This window comes from Notolepis coatsorum, assembly GCF_963971535.1.
Source record: "Notolepis coatsorum genome assembly, chromosome: 18".
NCBI lineage: Eukaryota > Metazoa > Chordata > Actinopteri > Aulopiformes > Paralepididae > Notolepis > Notolepis coatsorum.
Window position 1 is genome coordinate 16,821,001 of NC_140182.1, and position 27,318 is coordinate 16,848,318.

General features: G+C 43.4%; 1 protein-coding gene across 1 annotated transcript in view; it reads right to left on the minus strand.

Moving 5' to 3' along the window:
- Positions 1-3,159: 3,159 nt before the first annotated feature.
- The window catches only part of gpia (glucose-6-phosphate isomerase a), a 35,142-nt gene continuing 10,983 nt past the window's right edge, over positions 3,160-27,318 (minus strand). Inside the window, exons 6-18 of the mRNA XM_084335316.1 lie at positions 17,099-17,245; positions 16,102-16,173; positions 15,837-15,881; positions 15,667-15,720; positions 13,896-13,956; positions 13,579-13,622; positions 12,299-12,451; positions 10,841-10,970; positions 10,179-10,255; positions 7,361-7,489; positions 5,549-5,624; positions 4,280-4,346; positions 3,160-3,666 (exon numbers count right to left, since the gene is read on the minus strand). Of these exons, the coding sequence (XP_084191442.1) occupies positions 3,540-3,666; positions 4,280-4,346; positions 5,549-5,624; positions 7,361-7,489; positions 10,179-10,255; positions 10,841-10,970; positions 12,299-12,451; positions 13,579-13,622; positions 13,896-13,956; positions 15,667-15,720; positions 15,837-15,881; positions 16,102-16,173; positions 17,099-17,245 (1,182 nt within the window). The 3' untranslated portion in view covers positions 3,160-3,539. The remainder of the gene's footprint in view (positions 3,667-4,279; positions 4,347-5,548; positions 5,625-7,360; positions 7,490-10,178; positions 10,256-10,840; positions 10,971-12,298; positions 12,452-13,578; positions 13,623-13,895; positions 13,957-15,666; positions 15,721-15,836; positions 15,882-16,101; positions 16,174-17,098; positions 17,246-27,318) is intronic.

Genomic DNA, 27,318 nt, shown 5'->3' on the forward strand with positions numbered 1-27,318 from the left:
GGGTGCGTTTGTATCCTGTGTTTGTATTCTGATCGGTGTCACAAGTGTGATGTGTGTCTAGGTGTAGTTCCTTGTATTGTTCCTGTAGTCCTTCGTAGTTCCCCTCCCAGGTGTATCCATTTGTAATCAGCCCAGGTGTTTCTCGTCATCCCCTTGTGAATATCTGTTCTATTATCTCCCATGTGTGTGGCTGATCCCGTCTGTACAGTCCTGTGACTTGTTTGTTATCATTTTATGTTACCCCTTCACCTTCAACCATGGTAAATATAATTAAACATCTTTTTGTTACTTTGGTTACAGTTTCATGTTATGTTACATTGACAAGACAACGAGCACTTATGGAATGGTGGTAATTTCATGATTTCATTCAAAGGTAGTTGTGTAATGAATATAGAAGCTTGATGATTCAGGTTTCACTCTTCTTTAGGTCTCCATATTGTGAATAGTGCCACCGTGTGGTCACATTACACAAATCTGCACATCTGGAAACTGACACTTTTTTTGTGATAACAACAGCACTAAGGGTAGGATCATTTAACTGAATATACTACAGTCTACATCATTGTGAAGTGTGTAACTTTAGGAACTGTGTTCTGTAAATCTTTAATCAACTAGTTTCACTCCAGCTGACTAGACCTGGAGGTGTGACCATCTGCATTGGCCTTTTGTTCTGCTAATTACCCTATTCAGACAGGTTTCAGTAAACAAATCGGTGGAATAATTTTGGATAACAACAGCACTAAAGGGTAGGACCATTTAACTGAATACTGTCTACATCCCGCCTACCTCCGGTCAATGGTCTCTAACTACACACCCTGAAGACCCCTACACTCTGCATCCTCTGGCCGCCTCAGACCCACTCCTATCCGAGCTCCGGGAGGGTCATCAAAGAGAAGCCACCTATTCTCTGTCCTTGGCCCACAATGGTGGAACGAACTCCCCACCACCACAGCCACAGCCGAAACCTGTGCAATCTTTCGCCGTCGACTAAAGACACTTCTTCAATCAATATCTGAAATGAAAATAAAAAAAAATCTAACCCTAACTAACCTTACTGTCATACTAACCTACACTGTAGCACTCAACACTTTGATGAACATTGTTACTCAGCTGATAGTTGTACCCTTCCTGCTGACTTGCTTTAGATAAAGCGTCAGCTAAATGACTAAATGTAAACAGACACACGCACACATTCAATTTTACGCAAGATATTTCCTGTAAATAATTTACTATTTTATCTTACTAATACTACTTATTGTTACCATTCTTGTATTCATTGTCGTTTCTTAATTGTGCACTGTTGAGTCCGAGCTTGAAACACAAAAATGTCATTACCTGCAAAGCCCCTGTATTGTTGTGTATTTGACAAATAAGAACTTTGAACTCTTCCCCCATCGTGGAGGAGACGTGTGGCAAAAGGTTCTGGTGCAAATCAAAGCGTTCACAAGTAAAGGCTCTTTCTCTGGTCTGCATCCCCTTAACAATTGTGTGTATTGAGCCGTACTGTATTGTACCCATTCTGCAATCTGTTAATAAAGTTCTCATTCATTGTAGTCCAGAGACCACACACAGACCGGACTCCACTACTGCGTGGCCTAAAGTTATGTAATTAGCGGATCTCACAATACAATACGTCGTCCACCACTTAATTATTCTGTCCACATGTTACTAGTGTATTGGTGTCGTATATATGGCTGGCAGTGGGCAGGCACACTGAGCAGAGGATCAAAGAGCAGTACACCTGGAGGATCAAAGAGCAGGTGGTACACCTGGAGGATCAAAGAGCAGTACACCTGGATGATCAAAGAGCAGGTGGTACACCTGGAGGATCAAAGAGCAGGTGGTGCACCTGGAGGATCAAAGAGCAGTACACCTGGAGGATCAAAGAGCAGGTGGTGCACCTGGAGGATCAAAGAGCAGGTGGTACACCTGGAGGATCAAAGAGCAGTACACCTGGATGATCAAAGAGCAGGTGGTACACCTGGAGGATCAAAGAGCAGGTGGTGCACCTGGAGGATCAAAGAGCAGGTGGTGCACCTGGAGGATCAAAGAGCAGGTGGTACACCTGGAGGATCAAAGAGCAGGTGGTACACCTGGAGGATCAAAGAGCAGTACACCTGGAGGATCAAAGCGCAGGTGGTGCACCTGGAGGATCAAAGAGCAGGTGGTGCACCTGGAGGATCAAAGAGCAGGTGGTACACCTGGAGGATCAAAGAGCAGGTGGTACACCTGGAGGATCAAAGAGCAGTACACCTGGAGGATCAAAGAGCAGGTGGTACACCTGGAGGATCAAAGAGCAGGTGGTACACCTGGAGGATCAAAGAGCAGTACACCTGGAGGATCAAAGCGCAGGTGGTGCACCTGGACTATGAAAGAACAAAGGGCTGCAGACCGTACTTCCTCTAGGCTATGGGGGCCTTTATATGTCACTTTCCGTTTTAAAATTGGTCGCGGTCTCATACAATTTGGCCTGGCAATTACACAATGAAAGACATTCGGTCCCTTGACAATAATATCCATCATTGTGGAAAGTCTCTTGCCTCGATCACGTACCTTTTTACATTTTACATTTAGCTGACCAAAGCGACTGGCGAGTTCTGTACGACAAGTCAGCAGGAAGGGTACAGTACAACTCTTATCAGCTGAGTAACAATGTTCATCAAAGTGCATAGTAGTAGTAGAGACATGTTAGACATATTAGGAAGAGTGCATGATAGTAGAAGACAGTAAGGAGGTTAGTATTGTGGCAAACAACAATATCCATCATTGTGGAAAATCCCTTTCCTCCATCACATACCATGTTGCGGCAAACAACATTTTGAGACCGACTGACTGACTTCTACTAGCTGCTTGGTCACAGCTAACGGTGTGGTGTAGATCACCATCCACCCGGGCCGTCCCCCCACCCTTCCCTTGTTCGCCTGCCCCGAATAAATCTTCCATAAATTCTTTCAAGCTTCATTTTCAGTAGGAAAGATAACTCGGCTTGATGTACCAGATGCAATCCACACTACACAAAGCCGCCTCTACACTACGCCTGTACAGCCTGCATAACAGTGGAATGCTCTCTCTGTGTCGGCGTGTGGATGCAGTCATGACAATGGAAATCTAAATTCTCATTGGAAACCAAAACTTAAAAAAAAGGACAAGTATACCTGCTTAAAGTGACAAATTACATTTATTTTGCGAGTCAGTGCTGACTATGTTAAAAGTGTGGGGCGCGTCGTCACCTACAGTAATATCTGCACATTTTTAAATAGATTGTATTTCTTCTCTCCACCCCTCCAGAAGAAAAAAAAAGCAACTCATGATTCCCTTTTCAGGTTATACACATCTACATAGTCTCACGGTTCACGTTAATACTCAAATAAACAGACTGGTGATCACACAAACGTAAAGTGCTCGTTTTGGTTGGGTCAGGGGCTACACACGTCGTGGAGGAGTTCAGCCAATGAGAGGACTACATCGTGAAAACAGCTCAGCCAATGGGGGGCTTTCCGATTAAGAGTGAGGGTCGGGGGTCACGGAGGGGAGTGGATTCAGGCGGAGGAGGTCTTCTTCAGGAAGTTGATGAGTCCGTTGGTGGAGGAGTCGTGGGAGTGGACCTCCGCGTCGTCTTGCAGCTCGGGCTCGATCTGCTTGGCCAGCTGCTTGCCCAGCTCCACCCTGGAGGGATATTTATAGAATATACATTAGACTTCTAATATGTCCTCCCCCCAGAGAGATGTATATACACACACACACACACACACACACACACACACACACACACACACACACACACACGTAAGCAGTATAATACTGGCATGACATAGGATTTTTTTTTAGATAGTATCATATTTTGCCTCGACTACTGCAGTAGTAACATAAAACCACCATTGAAAGCAACATTTAAAAGAATTTTGCACGAGCTGCATAATGTAAACTAAGCTACTGAACATACTTTCAGAGGGCAATTTTTTCTCTCTCGAAATGACATATATTTATATATATATAATATCTTTTGTCATTTTCATTTTATATGAAAAGATTGCGATAAAAGATTTTCACCCCTATACATAGTATTTATCTTAATGAATGTATTATTCTTTTGTATATTTTTGTAAAAGACCAACTATTATCACAAAAAATAATAGACTTAATCCAATAACTAAATATATTTAAATCATAATCCAAAACATTGTTTATTTGGTATCCAAATTCAATGTGTGGTATAATTCAGAGAGGATGAAAGGATCAAACTGGATCAAACCTCCCCTTCACAGTGCAGCCCACTTACCCCCACTGGTCGAAGCTGTTTATGTCCCACATGACACCCTGCACAAAGATCTTGTGTTCATACATGGCTGAAAGAGAAGCATAGGGGAGATATTGGTGATGTGTTATACAGTGTATATATATATATAGTTTAAAAAAAAATTATCAATTTCAATTTGTTACTTATTTAAATTGTTTCATGACTTAAAATCGCTATTTTTCAGAGCCAAACCATGCTATGCAGTATATATATATTTTTTTCTTTTTTACTCCCGGCCCTTTGAGGGCACTCCATCCACCCCCCCCCCCCCCCCCCCCCCTCTTCGGAGGACAACTTTGAACTATTTACAGTGCTAAAAATGTAAAAAAAAATTATAAAAGTGGAGTAAAATAAGAAAAATAGTGACATTTCATTGACCTCTCGGAAGGGGGGGGGAACCCACCCAGACTAAACACTGACATAAAGACTACTAAAGACGACGAAGGACAACAACAAATACACGCGACAAGGGATGGGGGGGGTACGTAAAGTAGGGGGTGAGGAGGGGGATTGAGAGAAGGGTGGGTTGGAGTGGATGGCTCACAGGTTGATCTCGTGTGATTAGGTGCCTATATTATCCACAAGCAATTACCAGATGTTATTATATTGTGAGACTTCGGTATGATCACCGGGTTGAGATTTTTTCCTGTGATATGTAATCCGAGAGAAGGCCCAACCATTGCCCAGTATTGAAGTTTCTTTTTCTTGGCGACAGCTAGGGAAACGAGCAGGGGTTTGGTGTTCTGGACTAATGGATAGCAGTAGTATCCCCGAGTAGGCAGAGGGAGGGGGAGAGAGGAATGCTGCCGCCCACGACCCCGGGATAGTGTATTGATGACGGAATTCCAGAAGTCTTGAACAGGTGGGCAGAGCCAGGTGGCATGGAAATAGTTATCTGGGGTGTTGAGGGTGCAATGAGAGCATACATCTGTGCTGGCGAATCCCATTTTAAACATCTTGTGCTGTGCGATTGAAGGTTAGTGTCGTTAGTCATTGTGAATGTGTTGCCAGGATACGGCATTGAGAGAGAAAACCAAGTCCTTCAGATGTTAACGTAGAGACCCACCAGAGACAAGCCCACTGCCAATTACGGATTCCAAACCGGAGTTTAAGAAACGCTATACTATAAGATATAGACCCTACATACACTACGAACATTCTGCTGACAGTCTGCTATCCTGCCCTGAGTGGGTGAAAAGGGCAGAGCACAACTCGTGATTGGATGCCAACATGCCAACGCCTCCTACTTACCAACCAGAGCTCCCAGCATGAAGGGACTCAGCTTCTTAAAAACGATGGAGTTGCTTGGTTTGTTGCCTTCGAATACCTTGCGTTGAAAAGGGAAGAGACAGTCAGTGCAAAAGTGAAACTTTTAAGCTAAACATAACATAACTTAGGCCTCTTGAAATATAAAGTAGGTTCTTGAAACATTTTAGATTTCTTATTATATCTCAACAGTAATCAACAGATAGTAGAAAAGAAAAAAAGAAACACAGAAATTAAACCAATCCGTTGTTCCGGCAAGAGACAGGAGCTAAAACAACGACATTGTCCAATCAAATGATTGGAACGAGCAAGCTGTCTATCAAACCCTCTAGTGACTCTTGTTATACACAGTTGCGCACGTACACAAAGGCATGCTGCTAACACATAGCTGCCTGCTAGCTACCTAGCGGGGGCGTGGCTTTGGAGGCATCCTGATGCGTACTGATTGGAAAGGGCGTCGTCAAATCCGGTTTAAGGATTTGAAAATATTTCAAAGTTCTGCCCAAAATCAACGGGCACCTATTGCTCCTTTAATAGAGCTTAATAATGACAGAAAGGCAAAAAGGTCTGTGGGAATATTTTCAGGCTTGAGAATATTCAGTTGACTTCAGTGCTTATGTCATATATATATTATTGAATTGGGAACATTGACTTAAGTTAAAGGTCATAGGTAAATAGGATTACGGTACAATCATTATCGTATATATTTGGGGACATTGTATGGGTAGGTTTTCTTTTGAATAGAACACAGAGTGGCTTTTAGGCCAAGGTTAAACAGGCCCTTGTCTCCTGAACGGTGGCTGGTCTGTCCAAGGTCGGACACCTGTGCATTTTCTTGTTACATGACTCTACACATCCCGAAGACCCTGTCTGAGCTGGATCATATGGGAAAGGTCAAAGGGCACAGGTGTCTCATATTGGATTGGTCAGCAAGCAAAGACGCCCTACGTCAGACGAGTATATCAGACCATAGAATAGAGGGGGGAAAGGGGGCAGCTAAGTGGCGCAGTGGGCAAGGCGCTCGCCACTAGTGCAGGAGACGCTGGGTTCGAGCCCAGCTCTCGGCATTGCTACCAGCTTGGCTGGTCGTTCATACTAACACAATTGGCAGTGTTAGGGGTGGGAAGCTGGTGGGTGGGGATCGGACGTTGTGGACAGCGACTCCTACAGGTCGGTTGGTGCGCCTGCGCAGCAGAATCGGGAAGCAACGGGGGCGGCGTGAGCCTCCCACGCAGACCCTCGCCGCTGAGAGATTGCGCTGTACAGGTGAAAAGATGAGACGGCTGCCTCCTCGTGTACCGGAGGGGACACGTGATGCAAGGCTTTGTCCACATTGCAGCCCGCCTGTGGGAGGCATGGCCTAACAGCGTTCGAGACAGGGGAGGGTAGAATTGGACAATACGAAATTGGGATGGGAGAAAAATTGAAAAAAATGGGAGAAAAAGTAGATACAAAATAGAGGGGGAAAAGGAAGAGTCTTGCCCACTCTGCTATGCTGCATTGCTGTCAAAAAGCCTGTTGTGATCCATGGACCACCCGATGATTCGTGTAATTATTCTTTCCGATTGTTCAATAAATGCAAGACATATTGTTTGAACTCTTTTCCAGTGTCTAACTGTCTATATCAAAACTACCCACAGGTCTTTGGCCGAAACCTCGTTTCCAATAGCCAGGGTTTAGCCGTGCTAATGGAGACACAAACCCAACCATACCATGCTAGACCATGGCTAGCCCCAGCCAGGCTGAACATAGCTAATGGAGACAAGGCACAACTCTACAGAGTCAATATACACCTACTTTGTGGGGCATAAGTTTCTTCAGGGACTCTCCTCCGATGCCAATGCCCTCCAGCTCCCTCTTGGCCTCGCCTGGAGTCTTGCCCTTCATCAGAGCCTCGGTCTGGGCCAGGAAGTTGGCCATGAGGATCTGGGGGAACGTAACGGGAACACATGACGTCATCCTCCCATTTCAAATCTTTTGTTTTGTTCAGAATGAACATTAGGAAAATCCTTTTACGGGTAGATTTACTAAATATTTGGCAACTGATTCAATATTGCAGAAACTAGCTAATATCCCAGGTGTGGTCGTAGTGGGGATGAGGTGTTAATAATATAATATATCCTGCTGCATAGAGAATATTGCAAGTATTATCATGGAAACTGGAACTTGCAGACTGCAAAACCGGCAGTGAGCAGTAATGCCTCATTTACATTATGACGCTAGACGGCAAACCGGATTATCATTATTTTCCGATGAGAGATGGCAGCAAAATCTGCTGATGTCAATGGCAGATGGTATCGCGGTAAATGTTTGAATATTCTGGCAGCGACAAACGTAAAGTTAAAGTGGATTTTACATATAGTGGTTTCTGCATATAAAAAAAACCATGTTGTTCATTCTTAGTTTACCCAAGTAAAATTATTTAAAAAAAGTTATTTTAGTAAATTGCTGGCAAACACTCTTAACACTATGTGGACCGTCCACGTATATATACACGTGTATCGATTCCACCCGTTGAGGACCAGAGCCACGAGTTAACTTGTGGAGAGTTGTTATTGTTTTATTCCATATTAATAACGCTATTAACGTCCGCGATCGACTTGCAGGACCTACCCACATTTGATTTTCGAAACATGCAATACCGGCCAGATCCACTTAGGGGCGCCATCGCTCCACTGCAGTATCATTGAGGGAGATTGTAAAAAAAAAATCTTTTACTGTCTGGGGCGTTTCATATGAGCCTCGGTTCCAAACGAACACCCTCCATCTTTGATCCCGTTACCGAACGCATATTTCAGCCTGGAATAATGGGATTTATGATTAGCCAATGGACATATCGATCTACCAGATTCCGATGACTAATGACGAAATGCTGCCGGCGATCACATGGCCTGACGGTAGGATACTATTCCCCCAAATTACAGCTGGATTGGACATTGTTTTAAAACCTAACGTGATCGATCAGTGAAAATGGCTACCTGAACGCACACTGTATTGCTAATCAATAATACTAATCGGCGTTCCCCGCCGCCCCCATTTCATCCATAGATGCTCTGTAATAGTCCGGATTCTACGCAGTTTGTTTTATTTCATTTGTATATATACAGCAGAAATGGCGTTTTATATAACGTGACTAGCTTTTAGCCTCATATCTAGCTTCCCAGAAAAAAGACGAGGCGAAAAGCGCGATAAACCTTATATTCGCGACGCTATAAAATGACAACCAACGGATGGATTTTTATTTTCTTTAAGCCATTATGAAGGCACGGTTTATGCACTCAAGTGACAATGAGAATGGACAGATAGCAATACTATAAAGTATATATATAGTTGTTAGAAAGTACATCGGTTGGGGCGGTTAGGTGGCCGAGCGGAGATTGCGTTCGTCACCAGCCCCGGAGCTGTGAGCTGGATTCGCCTGTTCGAATCCAGCTCACAGCTCCGGGGTTGTCACCAGCTTGGCTGGCCGTCTGCACTAATACAATTGGCTGTATTAGAGGGTGGGAGAAGCTGGCGGGGTGGGTCCGGGTCGTTGTAAACAGCGACTCCTACAGTTCGGTCGGGGCGCCTGCTAAGCGCGGATAGGACTTGAGGGGGATAGTGTGGTCCTCCCACACGCTACGCCCTCTCGATGAGAATCCGCGCTGCCAGGTGAAAAGAAGCGGTGATTGGCTGGACGTGTGTCGGAGGAAGCACGTGGTAGCCTCCACTCTCCCAGATGATCTGACTGTGGGGGGTAAGTGCGCAGCGACCAGGAAGGGACTGGGAATTGGCATACGACTAACATTGGGATGGGAGAAAATCGGAGGAAAATGGAGAAAAAAAAAAAAAAAAAAAAAAAGTACATCGGTTTGTTGACAAACCCTGGTCGTCCAGAACCATATTACACTGCAAACCGTGGTCGCCAATGTGTTAATAATGTCCCAAGCCCAAAACATAATGTATATTACGGTACATATATACGATTAGAAACTATATTTATGATTATAAATTGTTTTAAATGAGGCTCTCCTTTTGCTTTATATTTTTGTGATAATTAAAGTAAGGTAAGGTAAGATATGTTAATTAAGGTAAGGTAAGGTATGGTAATTAAGGTAAGGTAAGTTAAGGTTGATTTGCTTTCGATGTACTTCTGTGAACATGCCTTTGCACTAGGGATGCCCCGATTGATCTGCCAGCGATCGGTATCGGATCAGTATAAATATGAGAATATGTCGTCCCCCTTGACTGATACCGCCCGGCATTTTTTAATCAACACAATCTGAACATAATTTTGTTGACATGCCTCAGTATCACGGTTATTATAGGCATATCCCAGCAATCATATTCAGATTTCTCAGTCAGGATACGAGAACGAGGATATACCCCGTTTTAATGCACCGACTCAAATACCCGAGTAGTCGTGTATCCTGAATAACATCGGAATATTAATGTCTGCGTAGACACTCTCGTTGTCAATGAGGTTCATATCTGCTCGAGTAATGAAAAAAGGAATAGCTAGTTGATTAGATAAAAGGCACAAGTACAATCTGTTTATTTACAAGTGGACAGTAGGTGATAAGATAAGTTACTGCATCAGGGCACAGGGGTTTCAGGATATTTCCGGGGGCGTTACCTTGTGGTGAAGGTTGTCCCTGATTGGGTGCTGTGACTGGGCAGGAATGAGGAAGTCAGCAGGAATCATGCGGGTGCCTGGTGGCATCAACAACAGTGTTAAATTACATTGTGATAACTTCCACTGTGTGGTCTTGTTTTAGGCAACCATCTTATGATACAGGACCGAGTTGTTTTTGTTGTTGTTGCTGCTAGCTACTATTCATACAACGAAAAAGAAGTTGGCATCTAACAAGAGTGCAAATGTAACAGTAAAGTGCAACAGCAATACACAGGTGATTAAACTGGGCACAAAATATACAAATGAGTACTACTGAGTGTAGTGCTAATCAGATGCATGTACAGAGTTATAGTAAAAATATGTACAGTGATGCAGGTACAATATAAAAACAGTATGGTACTACATAGTAGTCATACTGGCTAGCAGCGCTGCCTAACTAGTAAGAGTAGGATATGTACAGATATAGTATCTACAGATATGTATTCATGCATGTATATATAAATATGTTTCACAAAAATACTATTCACAAAATGTAATAAAGACTAGTCTTCTATTGCCTGGTGGAAACTATTCAACACCGTTCATTCATAGTTTTCTAACCCCTGCATCCAGAGACAATGTCACGCTTCACATCCATCACGTGTAACGACTGAAGCGGGTACCTTGATGGATCAGCTGGTAGAAGGCGTGCTGTCCGTTGGTCCCAGGCTCACCCCAGACAATGGGTCCAGTGTGGTAGTTGACACGGGTGCCGTCTTTAGTGATGGACTTCCCGTTGGACTCCATGTCACCCTGGAGGACAACACAGATGTCATTATGCTGAATTTCCCTTCGGGATAAATAAATGATAGCAATGATAACCGGTGTGGTGGAACCAAACTAATCAATTATGTCATAGATGGATCGTCATGATCAATATTAGGTTTAATAGTGAAAACACATACAAAATACATTTAGATTTAAAACATGTAGCCTATTGGAACGTTGTGATATGTCGATTAATATATCTTATTATTTTATCCCACTTTATGCTTTGCTGCTTGTTTTACACTGATTTTATTTCTTACTGATGTAAAGCACTTTGAACTGCAATCGCCTGTATGAAAGGTGCTATACAAATAACGTTTATATTATACATATATATATATATATAAATATGAGCTTGGGCTAAGAGGAGTGCTCTCATCATGGCCAGCTGCCTGGGAGACACTGCAGAGAAGGGGATCCAGCTCTCTTGTGGATAGACAGGTGTAGGGGGGGGGGGGGGGGGGGCATTGGTGTGAGATTAAAGCTATTGTTAGGACGAATAAAGGGATGTCCTCCACACCCGAGAGAGGGCACCCATTCTTTGCTGTAGTGATGGGTATGGTAGTGATGTTGGGAGAAAGACAGCCAACTAGCTTCCTGGTTACTGCACTACTGTACTGGTAGCAAACAATTACATTTGCCTAGATTTGCATCTTTTACCAAATAAGCATGCATGGACAGAATTAATGGACATTGTATAATATGGTAATAATAAACATGCTTTAGCTCTGCTAGCGAGAGGGGGCGGGGCTCTGAGGGTGGCAATGCCAGTTGGTCAGTAGGTTCAAACCACGTTGGTCCTTGCTAGAACTTTAAAAAAAATAAAAATAAAAATAGTAAAAAAAAGGGAATTTGCTTAAACTTGAGAACATTGCCCCTCACACTCTCACTCGTACGTGGGCACTTGATGGCTATATGATTTGGGGAAAATAAGGTTTTAACATTTTCTCTGAACACTGTGCCTCCCAAATTGCTTTAGAATCCATGTGTATTTATGATAATTTGACACACAGAGCTACGCTGCATCTCAAATTCATCTCCAGGGTCCCAGCTTTCAACACCTATGTGGCATCTGCGGTTGACCCTGAACACTATGCCTCCCAAATTGCTTTAGAATCCATGTGTATTTATGATAATTTGACACAGAGCTACGCTGCATCTCAAATTCATCTTCAGGGTCCCAGCTTTCAACACCTATGTGGCATCTGCTGTTGATCTTGTACCCCCCCCCCCCCCCCCCTCTCAGCCACCCAGGCGCCTGGATCCCGCTGCCTCTCGTAGCGACAGATGGCCCGTCAGTCTGTGGGACTGACCTGCTGGAAGTAGGCGGCGAAGCGGTGCATGTACTGGTCGTAGGGCAGCATGGCGTGCGTCTCCGCCTGGAAGAAGTTGATGTACCAGACGCCCAGTACGGCCAGGAGGACCGGCACATTCTGGTCCAGTGGCGTGTCGCGGAAATGGTTGTCCTGGAGGGAGAAGCAGGATCATTCATTAAATTAATATTAATGAGATTATTCTCCGGCAGAAACGTCTTCCAAGAGCTCTCTTGTTGGAGAAGGGAGTACAGTCTGAATATTATAGTGGAATGCCTTTGACTAATGCAAAAAGAAAAACAACATCATAATTTTCAACACGTATTCAACATACTGAATTGTATTTGATTCCATAAGTAGTTTGTATTTTTAAACACAAAATGAGACAACAAGCAGGTACTTCTTGAAGTATAATGAAGTAGGGATGGGCATCAATTTTAGAATATTAAAATAGTAGTTTAGTTAATGCAAATATTGTTTAGTCTCAAACTATATTTCCCCTTGTTTTTACAAACACCTACAATGTGTAGTGTATTGAGAGGGGATCCTATTAACTGTTACACCGCTGAACGGCATGCTGGGTAGAGACTGGAGATTTTACACTGTAGCAACATTTTGTAAGTTTGCCAAGTTGTTTCACTAAGTTCACACATTTCAAGCATCAGTGATGTATGTACGTTCAGAATGAATGCCTGCCCCCCCCCCCCCCCCCCCCCAAATACGCTAGCTCCGCCTCTCACGTTCAGTATTAAGTAAAAACAAAACCATATTGATGGATGATACACAAAACCTCCTTACTGAAAATTTAACTTTTTTGAGAAAACAAAACAAACGTGTTGTTTTCTTGCAGAGTGCTATTTTTTAAAGGGTACCCAGTACAATACACTGCTTTTGGAAAATATCTTGCAGATGGACTGAATAGGTGCAGACAGGATGTTTCCTCACCATCCAGAGTGAAATCGGAAATCTTGCAGATAGGAGGTTTTGCAATTCAGCCATCGATATGGTAGCGTGGAAGCTCAGACATTTCAAGCATCAACAATAACTTTCGGAATAAATGCTTTTGTTCCTGGAAATGACTTTAGCCTGCGGCGATTTTCGATTAGTAATCAAATAGTTCCCAGTGACTATTGAATAGTAGTTGCGAGTTTTGCCCATCCCCTAGTGTAAAGTAGGAGTTCACTGGGTTCCACTTTCATGTTCCCTGGCACGTGCCCCGCGCTGGCAGAGACACACAAGAGGAGATAATGGCTATGAAAGGAAAGGAATGCCTACTGTACCATCCAGTGTGCTCCAGTTAGAAGCTGCTCGAAGTTCTCAAAGCCTATGGAACGGAGAGATCACATAGGAAAGGACACATCCGTCACATATTCTCAAAACACGTTTCTCATATCTTGTTAAAACACAACATTTTATCAGGCAAAAACATGCATCAAGAACTGCCGTTTTCAGAGTCCTGTCAATGAGTATGTCAACAAATATGCATACAATTAACAATTGATTAAACAGAAACAGCTTGCATCTAAATGCCATAGGTTTGACATTCGTTTAATGGCTAAAGCGTGGGTTATGAGTCGACCAATCCCAGCAGACATACCTACGTGCAGTGCAATGGACAGACCAATAGCTGACCACAGAGAGTAACGGCCTCCAACCCACTGAGGACAAGCAAACATGACATCAGACAGTCACCAAACCAATCGGAGAACAAGGCCTCATGTCAGAAAAAAACAGAAGGGCCAATTGCTGATTAAGGGATGGTTCAGATTTTTGGAAGCCTAGTCGTATTTTCTGCTTACCAACGATGTTGTGGAATCGGTAGAGTCCTTTCTCAGCACAATCCATGCCTTCCTCATACTAGCTCCGGCTACTAAGTCGCAAACTAATGCGAAGTCAATGGGGTCGAGCTCCTGCCTGTACACGCTGAAATGTACTCTGCAGCTGTCTTCATTCAGCTCATACAGATTCCACTGAGACTGCATTAGTTTGCATCCAACTAGCCCGGAGCTAGTATGAGGATCAAGAATCAGAACCATCCCTTTCATCTACAAGTTATTTCATTCAGTTGGGGAAAATATTAAATAAATAAATAGAACCGCTGTAATTGAAGGGGTTCTGTGCATGCTTCTATGGTCACTCTTCTGTGTCTTTCCAAAGGCACGGTCCGAATGTACGCAGACAGATTAGCGAGTTAGATAATAACACCAGGCCATGACACTGAAAATCATTATCACACAGGCACTTGCCATTCTCCGTACTAGCGACTATATGGAAAACATTTGCATCACAGCATGTTATGCGTTTTTGTCAGCGGGACTAGTTGCTTCACCTTTTCAAACTTAAAAAGGAACACGCCAACATTTTGGGAAATTAGCTTACAGTCTTCTCCAGAGAGAGAGAGACGAGAAGATGGATACCAGTTTCCTCTCTGTGCGTTCAGTAGAAAGCTCTCTGGCTGCATGTTTAGCCTAGCACAGCACAATGAATGGAAGCGGACATGGCCGGTTAGCCTTCGGGAGAGGTGTTAGTTGGACAATGCCTAGGGCCAACCGGCCATGTCCGCTTCCATTCATTGTGCTAAGCTAGGCTAACGTGCAGCCAGATAGCTTTCTACTGAACGCACAAGAGAGAAAACTGGTATCTATCTTCTTGTCTCTCTCTGGAGAAGACCGTAAGCTAATTTTCCAAAATGTTGGCATGTTCCTTTAACATACATAAACATTCTAAATAGGCCCAAATGCATTTCCTGTTGCCAATACAGTAGCCGGCAGGGAATAAACCACAATCCCACGCAGAGAGTTGGGACAACGCTGTCAATCATCTCCGTTCCAAAGAGGAGGTAAACTAACCGGTGCAACTTAGCAATTTTATTTTATTTTATTTTAATTTTCCCTTAACATAGTTTTTTTTTTTATTATATCAATTGTCTGTCTCTCCCTCCCCCCCCCCCTTTCTTAGTCCATAATATGAATAATTAAATGTCACGGCATCTGTGCAGCCTGGTTTATTCACCGTGTCCAAGGAAACGACGATGAACGCAGCCATAAAATGTTTAGAAAGTCAGTTTACTTTTCTTGATAACTATATTCACTGCATACACCTCATAAATGTTCAGACAAACTTTTTATAATCATTCGTGATACTACATGTACACGCAACTCATTACCGCGCGTCCTTTCAAACTGATTTGGTCACGGAGGTTTCGTGACAGTTATATAAGGCAGAGGTGTTTGGCAGGCTGTGTGACGCACCGGCGTCGAGCGGCTCTGCGTAGGAGTGTGGAAAATAATTCACTTGGGCCCAAGCTGTTCCCTAGCAACACAATTCCATTGAAAACGTTCTATAAAAAGTACAACGACGCAACTCACATCCCAGAACTCAAACATGTTGTCCGTGTCGATGCCAAAGGCCTTCACTTTGGGCTGCGGACGAAAAAAGGGGAAATAAAAGAGGACATTCGTAAAGGTCACATCTGATACGGTGTTCGGCTGGCGTGAATATATACGGAGAAATACTGCCATTTGAAATAGCTACTCACTGCGTTGGTGGACAGCGCCACAAAATGCTTGGCAACAGCAGACTCCTGAGGGGGGGGGGGGAGAGAGAGAGAGGGGGGGGACTGATGAGGACGTTATCAGACACACGTCTCACACCGAGCTCTGGAATGCCCCGTGAAATCATGTCTGGTGACTCCGACCCCAATCCGACCCCCAAACCGGATTGAGCCAGATCTTCATGCCACTCTGGCTATTGTCAAACGAGTGAAACCCCATTAGTGCCCATCAGGAGATTCATCCACTCACGTCGTTGGCCGTCTTGAGGAACCACTCCTTAGCCGACTCTGCGTTGGTGATGGTCTCTTGGGTGGTGAACGTCTAAAATAAAGAAATAAAAAAAGGTATAAAACGATGAGTCAGGAGGCTATGCTCTGCAGTTTGAGACACAGGGGTTCAAACAAGCTGGCAGAATGGATTATGTGGACATGGTGGGTGGACACCCACATGCACGCCGTTGATATCCAGATAAAACGCCACAGATTCAGTTATTTATAACATTCATAAGATTAGGGTATCCATTCCACGGCGACAGGGGTGTATAATTTCCACGTGTGTGAATATACAGTATATATATATATATATTAGGGATGTCCGATATTATCGTCCGATATTGGCATTAAAATGTAATATCGGTATCGGTTTAAAAAAAAATTTAATAAAATTGTTTTACATTTATTTAACCGTTATTTACCCAGGCAAGCAAGTAAGAACAAATTATTATTTTATTTATTGTCAAAAGTATGCATAATAGTGTGTTAATTCCACAACAAGAGATATGTAATGTTAATTACCTGAAATTATTACGTTTTTTGGGGGGGGGAACCCTGCATAATCAGTATCGGTTGATATCGGTATCGGAAATTAAGAGTTGGACAATATCGGTATATCGGATATTGGTAAAAAAAAAGCCAATATCGAACATCCCTAATATATATATATATATATATAATATATATCCCCACCTTGGAAGCAATGATGAAGAGGGTGGTCTCTGCATCAAGCCACAGATTCAGTTATATATAGCATTTGTGGTATTATGGTATCTATGGCAACAGGTGTGTATAATTTCCATGTGTGTGAATATACAGTATATATATATATCACCACCTTGGAAGCAATGATGAAGCTGGTGGTCTCTGTGCAAACGCCACAGATTCAGCTATATATAGCATTTGTGGGATTATGGTATCTATGGCAACAGGTGTGTTCACAGTATCATTTCCACAGTATATAATATCCCCACCTTGGAAGCGATGATGAAGAGGGTGGTCTCTGCGTCGAGCTTGGCCAGGGTCTTGGCTATGTGTGTGCCGTCGATGTTGGAGACAAACCACACGTTGGGTCCACCGTCCGAGTAGGGCTTCAGAGCCTCCGTCACCATTAACGGGCCCTGTGGTCAGAGAACGCCATAGGATTACAGGTCCATCATAATAATAAGTGAAAAAAGTAGTAGAACGCGCTCACCTCACTAGACTTGACACTGGGTGCTGTAACCTCTGATATCATACATAAAAAATAGGGAAACAATGTCCAGGCACGCACTCCAGGTTTTTCCAAATTTATTGGCAGCCTGTAATCATGACGTTTCGGTGTGAACACACCTTCTTCAGAATGGCTTGCAAGCCATTCTGAAGAAGGTGTGTTCACACCGAAACGTCATGATTACAGGCTGCCAATAAATTTGGAAAAACCTGGAGTGCGTGCCTGGACATTGTTTCCCTATTTTTTATCCATCATAATAATAATACATCGGATTTATATAGCACTTTTCCAAATGCTCAAAGACACTTATAAGACAGATCATAGCACCGCTCTGTAGGAAGACGGCATTCCTACCGACCTCAGGACAGTTGCACAAGAGATCCATCATTACACATCCCCCAAGGCTCGGTCCTTGGACCCCTTCTCTTCTCCCTCTACACTAAATCTCTGGGTAACATTATCACGTCATGCCTTCTTGTATCATTGCTATGCCGATGATACTCAACTCTTCCTCTCCTTCCCTCCCTCAGATATCCACGTCTCCGAGCGGATCTCGACCTGTCCGACATCTCCGCCTGGATGACGACCGGATCAACCACCTCAAAATGAACCCAAGCAAAACAGAATTGCTTCACCTGCCGAGCAAATCCTCACCCCTGACCAACCTTTCCATCACAGTCGAGAATGCAAGTGTGACCACGTCCCCGACCGCCAAGAACCTTGGTGTTGTCCTTGACGACCAGTTGAACTTCTCCGCTCACATCGCAGCGACAACCAGAACCTGCAGATTCCTCCTGAGCAACGTCAGAAGGATCCGCCCATCTTTCCTCTGTCTGACTGTGGAGCTGCCGCTGCTCGTGGCTTTCCTCTGTCTGACTGTGGAGCCGGCCGCCCCCCTGCGGGCCACGGCCTTGCTGGGGAGCCGGCTGGAAGCCCCGACATTAGGTGCACTTGCTGCTGGTCCAGGCATTTTGATTTAATGTTCCGACGTCAGCTGAATGTGACAGATTGAGCTGCTCTTCAGCCTAATGTCCACGTCAAGGTCACCAGTGTAGTGCTGAGAGACGGGAGTCTGAGGCGATGTCCTGAAGTCGAAGGCAACTCCTTTAATATTCATCAGCACAACGACAAGATACCATACATTACTAGAAAGCTAAACAGAATGCTGGTGGCAGGAACTGCCACTGCTTAAATAGGACTGTTAGAGGTTCTAGAAGGTTCTAGTATGACATCATCACCAACGGTCCAGCATGGCATGGCCTACTATGACATCATCACCAATGGTCCAGCATGGACTACTATGACATCATCACCAACGGTCCAGCATGGTCTACTATGACATCATCACGAACGTTCCAGAATGATCGGGCAGCCCTAAGGTTCTAGAATGTTCTGCCATGACATCCACAAACGTTCCAGAATGTTCGGGCGGCACTAATGTTCTAGAATGTTCCTAACAATAGTCTGTGGGTGAATTATGTACCATTACAATCACTACAATGGTGTTATAAAAACCTTTAACACTTTGAATGCCACCCACGAGTTCTCGTGTTATTACCCCCCGGGTTGAATGCCCACTCACGAGAATATTCGTTTTATTCGTTTTTTTTTAATTAGCGATCTGAAATCATATTGCATCAAGCGAGTCTACCGTTGGAGATCCAGTCACCCCAGGCGCTCAGATGTGAAAAAAGCGCCCCCTATCGTCTCCCAGATGGTAAATCACCCTTTTGGATTGGACTCAATGGGAAAAAACACCCCGCACTGCACATTTTACTTCTCACTCATGTAACCGGGGTCTACCAGAGTTCACTCTGGAGCCTCCGAGCCGCGGGGAATAATTATGTGTTTTACTGTATACACGATGGATCAATCAAATGAGCGATTTTTTCTAATGGCGATCGGGAATTGGAATAAACCATTTGGATACCATCTGATCTCAGGTAAGGAATCTATGTTATCAGTATTAGGATAATCAGACCCGTTTTCACAGATATAAGCTTTTATGTGATTATGGTGATAGGCTGTTTGACTCTGCTCGCGGTCAGGAAATAGGAGAATCGATTTTCACCTGGCGGCACGAGCGTGAATGCGTACATTATACTATCGATCATCTAGCGTTTATTTGAAAACTATTCATAAATAGGCCGAAAAATGACAACATTCTGGAATATTCCAGTAAAAGGCGATTATCATAGAATGTGTTGTTTTTTCCACGAAAACGAGTGATTTTCAAAATGCTATCAAACGGAAATGAAGCGATAAAAAAACAATCTGCCATAACAATGTTGACTGGAAAATGAGTCTTTGATAAGCGACGGGCAGATTAGACACAGACAGCCATAATTTAAAACATAGATTAGGCGATATTAACGTTAACATTGGAGTGGATGTGGGCATTCAAGGGGGTAAAAAGGAAAACACGGACTGGCTCTCAAAGTGTTAAAGGGGACATGTACTGCTATTCCTAGCACTATTTGGGCAACTTTACACAATTCCTGTTAAGTCTATTGAAGACATCTGTACGTTTTTTTTCAAAAAAAATGCATTGTTTTATATTTCTAATCAAGTACTCAAAACCATCATTTTCCAGCTTCAAGATTTCAGGCTGTTATGGCCTGGCTCCGCCCATAAGCACTTTGAGTGACAGTCAGTCCACACAGTCTGCGACTGGTAGACAGAGAGAGATAGAGAGAGAGAGAGAGAGAGAGAGGGGGGGGGGGTGCGAGAGAGAGAGAGAGAGAGAGAGAAAAAAAAGACAGGCCGTCTCTTCCTTTCGTTTTTTCTCTCCCTGCGGCAGCTTGTGGGGGGGGGGGGCCTCCCTTCCTCCCCTCTCCCATGTGGCGCGGCAGGTCCCCCCCCCCCCCCCCCCAAGTGCTCCCTCCCTCTCTATCTCTCTCTCTCTCTCTCTCCCTCCAGAGTATGCAGAGGTGTCGGGTTTCACTGCCTCGCAGTATGAGGAAGTGGTTTTCCACTCGCCGTCTAGTCTGCGTGTATCGTCTAGGTAGATTTTGGGCGGGCATTAGCTACAACCACAGAGCCAATCACATCACTGTCTTCTACCCAGAGCCTGAATGACGTGACTCAGGCCTTCAAATCAGGATGGACTAATTTACTGGAGCAGGAAATTATCTGAGCTGAATCAGAGCAATCCGCCAATATGGTATTTAGACACTAAAACACATTGATACTAACTCCTATTACTATAATACAATGCTAGAGACTGAAAAATGACATTTATAGTACATGTCCCCTTTAAGGGTACTGTGTTATAAAACCTTTAAGGGTACTGCGTTATAAAACCTTTAAGGGTACGGTGTTATAAAACCTTTAAGGGCGTGTTCACACCTGAGTCCGCGGATAGTCCGGACTTTCTGGTGGACCAAATGTGAAAATGATATATTGTTTGATTTTGGTCTGCGTTCACACTACCCTTTTTGGTGCGGATCTAATTTGTAAACAAAGGACATACAGTCGCCACGTCATTCATCTATTGGACTATAGCACTCAAACGTAAAAACAGTTGCCGACAGCGCAATGAGAGAGATACTGTCATTACGAGCGCGGCGCAAGTCGAGTAGAGAGAGAGGAAGAGAGACTGCGAGTCTAGAGAGACTGTCCGCGCGCCATTTGAGTTGGGTCGCGCGCAAGCTGTGGCCCTCCGAACCAAACCAGTGTCATTGCCAGCAGCCTGGGTAACCTGTCTCCCCTAGTCAAGCCCTTTGTTAAAAACCTGGGCATGCTATTTGACCCAGAGTTTTCCTTCAATAGGCAGGTAAACTCGGTGGTGAAGGGGTGCTTTTTCCAGCTCCGGTCCATAGCCAGGATCAAGGCCATTCTCTCCCCCTCAGACCTGGAAAGAGTAATTCACGCCTTCATATCCTCATGCTTAGACTACTGTAACTCCCTGTACCTGGGGCTAAATAAATCCACCATAGCCCGTCTACAACTGCCCCAAAACGCTGCCGCTAGACTGCTCACAGGTACCCGGAAGAGAGCTCACATCACCCCTGTACTTGCCTCCCTCCACTGGCTCCCGGTGCGCTTTAGAATAGACTTCAAGGTCCTTTTATTGGTTTACAAAGCCCTAAATGGTAAGGCCCCTGCTTACCTAGCAGACCTCCTCACCCCCTATACCAACACCAGGGCCCTCAGATCGGCTGATAAGGGTCTCCTAACCACCCGTAGGTCTAACTTCAAGTCCAGGGGGGGGGACGTACTTTTGCGGTCGCAGCCCCTGACCTCTGGAACAGCATCCCCATGTCCATTAAATCTGCCCCCTCCATCGAGTCTTTTAAATCAAAACTCAAAACCCACCTATATCGCCTGGCCTTCCCTGACTCACTTTGACTCTTGCTGTACTCGTTGACGTGTTGTTCCGTTTTTCCTTTGTCTATCCGTTGATTTTATTTTATTTTTCTGTTTATTTTATACTTTTCTTTGTTCTTAGCTTAGCTATGTGAAGCACTTTGGTTGACAAGCGTCATGTTTAAACGTGCTATATAAATACATTTGATTGTCACTTGGCGCTGTCAAGTTGGGTCACGTGCCAGCCGCCACTAGGCACCCGTCACTAATTTGCTCTAGATTAGGTACTATATAAAGTTCGATCGCGTTCACACCAACAGCAAACGCACCATGGTGCACTTTGAAACAAACCGAGTCCCAACTTTTCAAGAGGACCATGGTTTGGTTGTTTGGTCCTCAAAATAGTTCGGTTTGTGTTCACACCTGTACAAACGAAACAGACTATTGATCTAAAGGGACCATGGTCCACTTAGGCAGAGGTTACACCTTTCGTATCATCTTCGTATTGTTTTCTTATGCGTATCGCCGCGACGTCGTGCGCCTGAGTCACACTTTCGTTTTTTTTTTCGTTTTTGTCAGCCAAGCACACTGATGTAGTACACTGCCAAAGCAGTAGGTGGCAGTAGGTGGCAAACATGAAGGCAATTTCAACCAATCAGAACGAATGTGCCAATACACTTCCTGGTGGAAGCTCCAGCAAAGAAATGTCAATAAGGCAGGCGCCTATGCCGCGCCACCATCTTGCTTGCTCACTCAATGCAGCAATTCTTTTTTCAGCAAAGCCTAATAAAAGTGCAATAAACAAAACGGATACATTCACTGTGTGTTCTGCCTGTCATTTGTTGATGAAACAAAACTAACATCAACACAAGTGACCACCAAGAGCAGATAGTTTAGTCTAAAAACGATCGGTAGCATTGTTAGCTGCATGCTAACGTCAATGGAGTATGCCATTATAACAATATAGCATTGTGGCTAGAAGCTAACGTTAGCTCACGCTACTTAGCCAGCACGAAACTGATGATATCGCGAGCTATCAGTAGTTAGATAACATTAGAGACAACGCTGTGTGTATTAAACAAAGGTGAATAGATGACTGGGCCATTTTGTTTAATGCTTGTTAAGTTGAAAGAGGAACTCTGAGCTAACAGGGTCTGAATCCTGATAGCTCACGTTAGCCAGCTCATGCAATCGGTAATGCTAGCAGAATGAATGGATGTAAACTTTATTTAACATATTGCATATGGGTACAATACAATACGGCTCAATACAAACAATTGTTAAGGGAATGCAGACTGTTGTAGCTTGGACTGGGGTCCTTATAACAATAACTTGACAACACATGGTAGCTGAAGCTATTTGGGACACGGAGCTCTGTCCCAAACGCCTGTTCCTTAATGACAAGCAAGCAGTGCAAGAATGCGGAAGCATTCTACCGTAGTGGCGTGCGGTAATGCGCCTTTCATTTTCCTTCGCCCAGCGCCCAGGTGCGTGCACCGGCGGCGGCGTGCTCGCTCAGGTGCGTGCGTGCGCCGGCGTGCTCGCGCGAGGCGCATGCGCATGAGATCCCGCCTTGGTTCGACACGAGCGGAGCTCAATATATATAAGTCACCGCCCCTTATTCAATATCCAGAAATAGCTCAATTTGCAAGACTGCATGGCTGTGGATCCTATGGCTCGTTTGCTGGCGAGTTCGAATCCGATCAAATATTTTTTTTTAACGTGATTTTTTTTTAACGTGTATTCTTTCGCCGGTTAAGGTTAGGCATGGTTAAGGTTAAGGTTAAGGTTAGGCATTGTTTCGGAGTTGGTTAAGGTTAGAACGGTTAAGTTTAGGCGCTGTTAAGGAGCTGGTTAAGGTTAGAGTTTGTCAAAGAGAATGGCAATAGACAGCCTATTTCCGCGCGACAGCTCCCAAAGCGGGCCTGAAAAGAAAGGCGCTTTACCGTAGTGGCGTGCGGTGACGAATGCTTCCGCATTTTTGCACTGCTTGCTTGTCATTAAGCTACACGCGTCCCAAACACACACACTGTACACAGGAAGGGCACGCAGATGGTATCTACTGCGCATGGGCGTTTTCGCAACAACTGCTCCGTGCTGACTACACGCTGTATTCCTGGCGTTTTTTTTGCGTATCTCCAAACGCAAACACAATTTTGCGTTTCAGCCGTATCCACAAAAAAACGCCAAAAAACGCGTTTCTGTGTAGATAGGACATGATACGTCGTCAAAAACGTATAAAAAAACGCCAGGAATACACTAGTCTAACCTCAGCCTTAAAGTGGACCAAACAGGGTAGGTGTGAACGCGCCCTAAGTGTACTGTGTTATAAAACCTTTAAGGGTACTGTGTTATAAAACCTTTAAGGGTAGTGTGTTATAAAACCTTTACGTGTACTGCGTTATAAAACCTTTAAGGGTACAGTGTTATAAGACCTTTAATGAATTCCTTAAAATAGTTTTCACCTCCTGCTTCTCATAGCTTATAACTCCCCATTTCAATACCAACGCCACGTCCATGTTGTTTTAGCTCAGGGGAACGATATACTGTGTCCCCATGACTCACTATTGTACTCGTGTAGAGCAATAATGACTCGAGCTGTAAAAGCTCAGGGCTACAGTCCTGTTCAGAACATAAGACTGTAACACAGCAAGGACACACCGTCATAGATGCATAAATCATGACATGTCTGGGCACTGCTGCACCCAGTAACAATATAGCTGCAAGCAGCAATTAAGGGTGCAAACCCACTGTCAAATATATATATATATTAGAGGTGGGCATAGATTAATTCTTTTAATCTAGATTAATCTATCTGCAATCCTGGATTTAATCTAGATTAATCTAGATTAAAATTGCTCAAAAAAAAAAAAAAAAAAAACTGCCGAAGGCATTCAAAATATGTGTGTTCTACCCAAATAATGACCAGAAGAAAGTCCTTACTTTTTCTTTCCTCCTTATGTTTCTCAGGCCAGGTGGCCCATTACACCATTAGCCCATCTCCCGTTTCCAAAATGCATTACAGACTGTTTGAAAAAGCTGTTTTGCTATGATAATTGGTAATGAAATATCAAAATAATGTTCAATAAGATGTACTTGTGTTTAATAAGTTGTTTTATTCAGAAGTTAACACAAATACATAATATTACCAGTACAGTACAGTATCTAGCACACTCTCAGGAGCAAAACAGAAAGAATCATTTCAAACTTGAACTATGTGACATGGCTTGAATCAACTGCTCCAGTGGAGTTGCTCAGTGGCCAATGGTGTCAACTGTGGTTGTACTGGGCAGCTCCCAGGTGTGAATGGAAAAGAACATCTGTGCTCAGCGAACCTACCCTGGGTAAATAAAGGTAGAAAAAAAAATGTAAAAAAAAAAAAAAAAAATTTTTTTTTTTTTTTTAGATTAATGCGTTAATTATATTATCGCGCGATACTAGTATAGCGTTAACGCAGCACGTTAACGCCGTTAACGGCCCAGCTCTAATATATATATATTTTTTTTTTTTTTTTTTTTTTAATTTTTTTTATTATTGCAAAACAAAACTTATTAAAAGTCAGTACTCAACACACAATGTATAATGAAACTTTCAGTAAAGGTGGTTAAAATATATGCAAGTACAGAAACAGGATAAAACAAAAATAGTCAATAATAACATTTTAACCGTATACCGTGTATATCCAGCGAAGTTACAATTATATAAATGTTAGTATATAATATACCCCGAATACCTATTTTCTAAAACCCTACACACATATGCTCCAGCTCAAATCCCCCCCTCCCGGACCCCCTCTTGGATAGTACCTCTATTATCCCTCACTCCTAACCAGACATCACCATTATAGGCTAGCTTTTATTCTCTCCACCACTTCTAACCACATTAACATTTTGGATTCATTGAGCCCTAGAATTCTTGCTGTTGATATTTCTTGATATATCACATCAAGATATGTAAGAAACCACACTTTCCGGCACATTTTTTCCGGTTGAAACCAACGTGATGCAATCAGTTTTTTAGCTACTGTGATACCCGATAAAACCAATCTTTTTAGTTGTGGGTTCACTGCAAACTCAAAAACATCATTCAATAGCAATACCGCGGGGTGTACAGGTATATTCCAAAATACGAGTATTGATAATTGTTGGGACACATCTTCCCAGAATGCCTTAACTGGTGGGCAGTCCCAATACATGTGCATAAATGTTCCTTCGTCCCCATTTGTACATTGGGAGCATTTGGAGTTTTGTATAAGCCCCATTTTGCACAGCCTTATAGGAGTCAAGTATGTCCTGTGAATATAGTTCAGATTGATTTGTTGATGATCCGGGTTCCTTGATGTAAGTCGGACATTTGCCCAGGCTCCTTGCCAATCAAAGTCATTTTCCAGGTCTGGTATATCCCTCCTCCAGACATTGTCTAGTTGAAGGGTTTCGTACGAGGACGTTAGTAATTGTGAATAAAAACCTGATACAAAACCTCCCAATGTATTTCTGTCATAGAAAAATTTGTGGTATCTGTGGTGTTCAATTGGTATGTGTAATGGAACACCGTGAGATCTCATACAAAGTTTTAACTGTATGTAAAAAAGCCATGTGGACTCGGTGAGGTTAAACTTTATGCATATTTCGACATAACTACAGAGGCCCTTGTTATTAAAAATATCCCCTAATGAGTGTATGCCTCTTTCTTCCCATACAGGGAATCTTATAGGTCGTTTTCCCATTAAGAGAGCATTGTTATTGAATATGGGAGTGTGATTATGCCATACTTGATTGTTAGGAAATTTCCTTTGAGTTTCCCGCCATGTCCTGATTGCATGGGTTATTATTGGGCCAAATTCTCGCTCACAATGCTTGATTGAAAGTTTAGTGTATGCTATGTCTTTCAATCTCTGTGGGGCTACTATGTTTTCTTCTAATTCTCTCCAAGATACCAAAGCCTCGGGGTCAAACCATATCTTCTTCAATGGTCTTAATGTGAAGGCATTAAAATATTGTAAAAAATCTGGGACTGCCATGCCACCGTCTGCTTTACTTCTCTGTGCGGTGGATCTTTTTATGCGAGGCGGTTTGTTATTCCAAATAAATTTGTATGTGGAGGTTTGTAATCTTTTCCAGTAGCCCTCTGGAGGAGGTAACGGAAGCATTGAGCTGAAGAAATTGATTCTTGGTAATACATCCATCTTAACTATTGATACCCTTGCCTGTACTGAGTTTTTAAGTTTTGCCCACCTGTCCAGGTCGTCCTTGATTTTGTTCTGTATTTTTGTGTAATTGTGCTTCACCGTTTGTCTTATGGTGGGGAATATTTCCACTCCCAAGCATCTGAAATGTTTTACCATCGGTATCGCACCTGGGAGGGTTATACCTTTTTTTGCAGGGGTGTTAAGTGGAAGGAAAGCCGACTTCGGCCAATTTATCTTAAATCCCGATAGATCACCAAAGTTCTCAATCAACTTGAGCAGATGAGGCAATGTGGTGTTGGGGTTTTGCATGAACAATATTACGTCGTCCGCATATAAACTAATTTTTTGTTGTGTGCCCTTGATTACGATTGGTTCTATGGATTGGGATTGTCTTATATATTGTGCTAAAGGCTCTAATGATAAATTGAATAGTCCGGGACTAAGAGGGCAACCCTGTCTGGCAGAGCGTGATACCGGAAAGATTT